Source organism: Eleutherodactylus coqui, chromosome 11, assembly GCF_035609145.1.
Source record: "Eleutherodactylus coqui strain aEleCoq1 chromosome 11, aEleCoq1.hap1, whole genome shotgun sequence".
NCBI classification, from domain to species: domain Eukaryota; kingdom Metazoa; phylum Chordata; class Amphibia; order Anura; family Eleutherodactylidae; genus Eleutherodactylus; species Eleutherodactylus coqui.
In genome coordinates, this window is record NC_089847.1 from 4,723,581 (window position 1) to 4,731,693 (window position 8,113).

Below are 8,113 nucleotides of genomic sequence, written 5' to 3' on the forward strand. Positions count from 1 at the left end.
TGTGCACGGTATGGCGGGGTGGAGATGTGCACAGTATGGCGGGGTGGAGAGTGAGCGATGTTATACACATAGACAATGGTCAGACATTTAGCCATGTGATGGCAGAATCGGTATGACTGCAGGAGCGGTTTATGATGGCTAGCAGGGATTGCAGTCAGTAGGTCAGGGAGCATGTTATCAGGGGAGTACAGAGGGGTTTGTTTAGGGAAGGCGGTATGCCTCCCTGAAGAGGTGCGTTTTTAGAGCACGCCTGAAGTTCTGCGAGTCCTGGATTGCTCGGGTATCCTTTGGTAGTGCGTTCCAGAGGACCGGTGCTGCTCTGGAGAAGTCTTGGAGGCGGGAATGAGAAGTTTGAATTAAAGGGGCGCTCAGTCTGGTTTCATTAGCAGAGTGGAGAGCCCGGGCAGGGTGATGGATTGAGATGAGGGAGGCGATATAGGGGGGCGCTGCACTGTGGATGAGGGATACAATATAGGGGGGCGCTGTGCTGTGGATGAGGGATGCAATATAGGGGGCGCTACGCTGTGGATGAGGGATACAATATAGGGGGCGCTGTGCTGTGGATGAGGGAGGCAATATAGGGGGGCTCTGCGCTGTGGATGAGGGATACAATGCAGGGGGGGGGCACTGCGCTGTGGATGAGGGATACAATATAGGGGGGCGCTGCGCTGTGGAGGGCTTTATGGATGAAGGTGGCGAGTTTAAATTGAATTCTGTATGTAACGGGCAGCCAGTGCAGTGACCGGCACAGGGCAGAGGCGTCCGAGTAGCGGCTGGACAGGAAGAGGAGCCTGGCTGCCGCATTCAGGATGGATTGTATATAGGTATATCCTACAGCGCTGCACCTATTGTGTACCACTCACACGGGTCCCTGCCCCCAGGAGCTTACATTCTAATTCCTCTATCTCAGCTGAGCACTCCCTGCAGTAAAAATCATAGAAAGACAAACTGAACCTCAGAAATGTGCCCAGAGCCGTTGTCACCTCCCTTCCCCCGCTCATAAACAGCACTTTACCTGGCACAGTCCCCTCCCACCGTTCCGAGACTGAGACCCGTACCACCCTGATGCATGATGGGAGGGACGCCTGTGATATGATGTGACTTCGGTGCCACCCTGTGGTGCCCGTATCGGTAGGGGATGGAGTTGCCCTGCATTGACTTCTCTCTCTTCTCCCAGGGTGAATGTTCTCAGAAGTGCTACAACATCTTCGTCATCGAGACGGTCTGCGTCGCCTGGTTCTCTCTCGAGTTCCTGTTGAGGTTTGTCCAAGCCAAGAGCAAGTGTCAGTTCTTCAAGGGTCCGCTGAACATCATCGATGTGTTGGCCATCTTGCCGTATTACGTGTCTCTTGTCGTGGAGGACGAGCAGAAAACGTTTGATAGGCCGGGCAGCAACTCGTACCTGGAGAAGATCGGGCTGGTGCTGCGGGTCCTACGTGCCTTGAGAATACTGTACGTCATGCGCCTTGCCAGACACTCGCTGGGCCTGCAGACGCTGGGCCTCACGGTGCGGCGCTGCACCCGCGAGTTCGGACTCCTCCTGCTCTTCCTGTGCGTGGCCGTCACACTTTTTGCTCCGCTAGTCCACCTGGCAGAAAATGAAATGGGCCGATGCCAGGAGTTTACCAGCGTCCCTGCGTCCTACTGGTGGGCCATCATCTCCATGACGACGGTTGGTTACGGCGATATGGTGCCCAGAAGTATCCCGGGTCAGGTGGTGGCCTTGAGCAGCATCCTAAGTGGGATCTTAATCATGGCCTTCCCCGCGACGTCCATCTTCCATACGTTCTCGCGCTCCTACTCCGAGTTAAAGCGAGATCAGGAGAGACTCCACAGCCGTCTTATGAGGCTGACAGACGCCAACCAATCAGGGGACAGCGACACCTTCAACGACACGGACAGCTTAGTCTCAGAGGAAACGTACAAGTATTTCTAAGCGGGGAGGCAGACGAGCGCAGGGTTATAGGACAAGCCAATATTATATGGAGCCAAGCCATTCGCCCCGATAATCACGGGGAATCGCCGTCCAGCAGGTATCGCATTATATCAGAAGAGTCGGATCCATAAACTGTATATCCGCCGGAGACGAGCGCCGCTCATGTAATAACGCAGATAATAATTGCATTTAAATAAAAAGCCATACGATTCTATTCTGTGTCGCATCACTTTGAGTCGGGAGGGGGATCATGACTCCTTAGGGAGAGCAACAAGGTGAGTGAGGAGACTTATAAGGCCACCCATGCTCCTCTGGGTAATATGCAAATAAGGGAGATGGAACAATACCTCTGCAGCGCCACCTATTGGATGGCAGCATTCCTGCAAATCAATGCTTGACCCTTTATACAGATCTGTAGAGCAATGATTGGGAATTGACCACAAGCCAGCATCCATCCACAGACAGCTGTTTCGGGGTGTTTGCCCCTCATCAGTGTGCAGTAGGATTTCGGCTTGGCTAGTGAGAGGCCTGTTACATGGGTAGGGAGGAGTAACATCAGTTGTTAAGGAGGGAACCTAGAAGGTGAGTGAGGAGATTTAGGAAATTTCTGCCATCCAATAGGTGGCGCTGCAGAGGTATTGCTCCATCTCCCTTATTTGCATATTACCCAGAGGAGTATGGGTGGCCTTACAAGTCTCCTCACTCAGCTTGGTGGTCTCCCTAAAGAGTGATGTTACCCCTCTCAACCCACATCACAGGGCTCTCACCAGCCAAGCCAGGATCCTACTGCTGAGGGGCAAACACCCCCAAATAGCGGTCTGTCAAGCATTGATTTGCAGGAATGCTGCCGTCCAATAGGTGGCGCTGCAGAGGTATTATTCCATCTTCCTTATTTGTGTTTCACTTTGAGACACGTATCGAGGTGAACCCTGAACCCCAAAGATCCAACAGAGCAGCACATCATGGTGATCGGCGTTTTCCACTGACCTTCCCAATAATAAGGAATCATTTCTCCATGCACAGACATTCTGCAATCTGAACAGGCAGAGCTGCAGTGTAAAGCATAGGGGATAGAGCAGCAGTTGCATGAACCTCTGCTGAGACAGAAAGTACAGACAACCTGCGATTCCAGCACAGTGTAGTATTTATGGAAACAACCATCATTGCTGCACAATTATAGACAAGTACAATGTAACTAATAACACACAGCTGTACCGCCCATCGTCCACAGTGCAGGGAGAAAAAGTAAGTGACCCCCCCCTATGTAACATAACTAATAACACACAGCTGTACCGCCCATCGTCCACAGTGCAGGGAGAAAAAGTAAGTGACCCCCCCCCTATGTAACATAACTAATAACACACAGCTGTACCGCCCATCGTCCACAGTGCAGGGAGAAAAAGTAAGTGACCCCCAATGTAATGTAACTAATAACATACAGCTGTACCGCCCATCATCCACAGTGCAGGGAGAAAAAGTAAGTGACCCCCAATGTAATGTAACTAATAACACAGCTGTACCGCCCATCATCCACAGTACAGGAGGAAAGTAAGTGACCCCCTATGTAATGTAACTAATAACACACAGCTGTACCGCCCATCATCCACAGTGCAGGGAGAAAAAGTAAGTGACCCCCAATGTAATGTAACTAATAACACAGCTGTACCGCCCATCATCCACAGTACAGGAGGAAAGTAAGTGACCCCCTATGTAATGTAACTAATAACACAGCTGTACCGCCCATCATCCACAGTACAGGAGGAAAGTAAGTGACCCCCTATGTAATGTAACTAATAACACACAGCTGTACCGCCCATCATCCACAGTACAGGAGGAAAGTAAGTGACCCCCTATGTAATGTAACTAATAACACACAGCTGTACCGCCCATCACCCACAGTACAGGGGGAAAAAAAGTGACCCCCTATGTAATGTAACTAATAACACACAGCTGTACCGCCCATCATCCACAGTACAGGAGGAAAGTAAGTGACCCCCTATGTAATATAACTAATAACACACAGCTGTACCACCCATCATCCACAGTATAGGAGGAAAGTAAGTGACCCCCTATGTAATGTAACAAATAACACACAGCTGTATCGCCCATCATCCACAGTACAGGAGGAAAGTAAGTGACCCCCTATATAATATAACTAATAACACACAGCTGTACCGCCCATCATCCACAGTACAAGAGGAAAGTAAGTGACCCCCTATGTAATGTAACTAATAACACACAGCTGTACTGCCCATCATCCACAGTACAGGAGGAAAGTAAGTGACCCCCTATGTAATGTATCTAATAACACACAGCTGTACCGCCCATCATCCACAGTGCAGGAGGAAAGTAAGTGACCCCCTATGTAATGTAACTAATAACACACAGCTGTACCGCCCATCATCCACAGTGCAGGAGGAAAGTAAGTGACCCCCTATGTAATGTATCTAATAACATACAGCTGTACCGCCCATCATCCACAGTACAGGAGGAAAGTAAGTGACCCCCTATGTAATGTATCTAATAACATACAGCTGTACCGCCCATCATCCACAGTGCAGGAGGAAAGTAAGTGACCCCCTATGTAATGTAACTAATAACACACAGCTGTACCGCTCATCATCCACAGTGCAGGAGGAAAGTAAGTGACCCCCTATGTAATGTAACTAATAACACACAGCTGTACCGCTCATCATCCACAGTGCAGGAGGAAAGTAAGTGACCCCCTATGTAATGTAACTAATAACACACAGCTGTACCGCCCATCATCCACAGTACAGGAGGAAAGTAAGTGACCCCCTATGTAATGTAACTAATAACACACAGCTGTACTGCCCATCATCCACAGTACAGGAGGAAAGTAAGTGACCCCCTATGTAATGTATCTAATAACACACAGCTGTACCGCCCATCATCCACAGTGCAGGAGGAAAGTAAGTGACCCCCTATGTAATGTAACTAAAAACACACAGCTGTACTGCCCATCATCCACAGTACAGGAGGAAAGTAAGTGACCCCCTATGTAATGTATCTAATAACATACAGCTGTACCGCCCATCATCCACAGTACAGGAGAAAAGTAAGTGACCCCCTATGTAATGTATCTAATAACACACAGCTGTACCGCCCATCATCCACAGTACAGGAGGAAAGTAAGTGACCCCCTATGTAATGTAACTAATAACACACAGCTGTACTGCCCATCATCCACAGTACAGGAGGAAAGTAAGTGACCCCCTATGTAATGTAACTAATAACATACAGCTGTACCGCCCATCATCCACAGTGCAGGAGGAAAGTAAGTGACCCCCTATGTAATGTAACTAATAACACACAGCTGTACCGCCCATCATCCACAGTGCAGGAGGAAAGTAAGTGACCCCCTATGTAATGTAACTAATAACACACAGCTGTACCGCCCATCATCCTCTGTACAGGAGGAAAGTAAGTGACCCCATATGTAATGTAACTAATAACACACAGCTGTACCGCCCATCATCCACAGTACAGGAGGAAAGTAAGTGACCCCCTATGTAATGTAACTAATAACACACAGCTGTACCGCCCATCATCCACAGTACAGGAGGAAAGTAAGTGACCCCCTATGTAATGTAACTAATAACACACAGCTGTACCGCCCATCACCAACAGTACAGGAGGAAAGTAAGTGACCCCCTATGTAATGTAACTAATAACACAGCTGTACCGCCCATCACCCACAGTACAGGAGGAAAGTAAGTGACCCCCTATGTAATGTAACTAATAACACACAGCTGTACCGCCCATCATCCACAGTACAGGGGGAAAGTAAGTGACCCCCTATGTAATGTAACTAATAACACACAGCTGTACCGCCCATCATCCACAGTACAGGAGGAAAGTAAGTGACCCCCTATGTAATGTAACTAATAACACACAGCTGTACCGCCCATCATCCACAGTACAGGGGGAAAGTAAGTGACCCCCTATGTAATGTAACTAATAACACACAGCTGTACCGCCCATCATCCACAGTACAGGAGGAAAGTAAGTGACCCCCTATGTAATGTAACTAATAACACACAGCTGTACCGCCCATCATCCACAGTGCAGGAGGAAAGTAAGTGACCCCCTATGTAATGTAACTAATAACACACAGCTGTACCACCCACCATCCACAGTAAAGGGAGGAAAAGTAAGTGACCCCCTATGTAATGTAACTAATAACACACAGCTGTACCGCCCATCATCCACAGTACAGGAGGAAAGTAAGTGACCCCCTATGTAATGTAACTAATAACACAGCTGTACCGCCCATCATCCACAGTACAGGAGGAAAGTAAGTGACCCCCTATGTAATGTAACTAATACCACACAGCTGTACCGCCCATCATCCACAGTACAGGAGGAAAGTAAGTGACCCCCTATGTAATGTAACTAATAACACACAGCTGTACCGCCCATCATCCACAGTGCAGGAGGAAAGTAAGTGACCCCCTATGTAATGTAACTAATAACACACAGCTGTACCGCTCATCATCCACAGTACAGGAGGAAAGTAAGTGACCCCCTATGTAATGTAACTAATAACACACAGCTGTACCGCCCATCATCCACAGTACAGGAGGAAAGTAAGTGACCCCCTATGTAATGTAACTAATAACACAGCTGTACCGCCCATCATCCACAGTACAGGAGGAAAGTAAGTGACCCCCTATGTAATATAACTAACACCACACAGCTGTACCACCCATCATCCACAGTACAGGAGGAAAGTAAGTGACCCCCTATGTAATATAACTAATAACACACAGCTGTACCGCCCATCATCCACAGTACAGGAGGAAAGTAAGTGACCCCCTATGTAATATAACTAACACCACACAGCTGTACCGCCCATCATCCACAGTACAGGAGGAAAGTAAGTGACCCCCTATGTAATGTAACTAATAACACACGGCTGTACCGCCCATCATCCACAGTACAGGAGGAAAGTAAGTGACCCCCTATGTAATGTAACTAATAACACACAGGTGTACCGCCCATCATCCACAGTACAGGGAGGAAAAGTAAGTGACCCCCTATGTAATGTAACTAATAACACACAGCTGTACAGCCCATCATCCACAGTACAGGAGGAAAGTAAGTGACCCCCTATGTAATATAACTAATAACACACAGCTGTACCGCCCATCATCCACAGTGCAGGAGGAAAGTAAGTGACCCCCTATGTAATGTAACTAATAACACACAGCTGTACCGCCCATCATCCACAGTACAGGAGGAAAGTAAGTGACCCCCTATGTAATGTAACTAATAACACACAGCTGTATGGCCCATCATCCACAGTACAGGAGGAAAGTAAGTGACCCCCTATGTAATATAACTAACACCACACAGCTGTACCGCCCTTCATCCACAGTACAGGGAGGAAAAGTAAGTGACCCCCTATGTAATGTAACTAATAACACACAGCTGTACAGCCCATCATCCACAGTACAGGAGGAAAGTAAGTGACCCCCTATGTAATATAACTAACACCACACAGCTGTACCGCCCTTCATCCACAGTACAGGAGGAGAGTAAGTGACCCCCTATGTAATGTAACTAATAACACACAGCTGTATGGCCCATCATCCACAGTACAGGAGGAGAGTAAGTGACCCCCTATGTAATATAACTAATAACACACAGCTGTACCGCCCATCCCCCACAGTACAGGAGGAAAGTAAGTGACCCCCTATGTAATGTAACTAATAACACACAGCTGTATGGCCCATCATCCACAGTACAGGAGGAAAGTAAGTGACCCCCTATGTAATGTAACTAATAACACACAGCTGTACCGCCCATCATCCACAGTACAGAAGGAAAGTTAGTGACCCCCTATGTAATGTAACTAGTAACACACAGCTGTACCGCCCATCACCCACAGTACAGGAGGAAAGTAAGTGACCCCCTATGTAATGTAACTAATAACACACTGCTGTACCGCCCATCATCCACAGTGCAGGAGGAAAGTAAGTGACCCCCTATGTAATGTAACTAATAACACACAGCTATACCACCCATCATCCACAGTGCAGGTGGAAAGTAAGTGACCCCCTATGTAATGTAACTAATAACACACAGCTGTACTGCCCATCATCCACAGTACAGGAGGAAAGTAAGTGACCCCCTATGTAATATAACTAATAA

At 48.0% G+C, this 8,113-nt stretch overlaps 1 protein-coding gene across 3 annotated transcripts in view; it reads left to right on the plus strand.

Moving 5' to 3' along the window:
• The window catches only part of KCNG4 (potassium voltage-gated channel modifier subfamily G member 4), a 70,008-nt gene extending 67,876 nt beyond the window's left edge, over positions 1 to 2,132 (plus strand). For all 3 annotated transcript variants that reach the window (XM_066583059.1, XM_066583060.1, XM_066583058.1), the window contains exon 3: positions 1,178 to 2,132. In XM_066583059.1, the coding sequence (XP_066439156.1) occupies positions 1,178 to 1,936 (759 nt within the window). In that variant the 3' untranslated portion in view covers positions 1,937 to 2,132. The remainder of the gene's footprint in view (positions 1 to 1,177) is intronic.
• Positions 2,133 to 8,113: the final 5,981 nt, after the last annotated feature.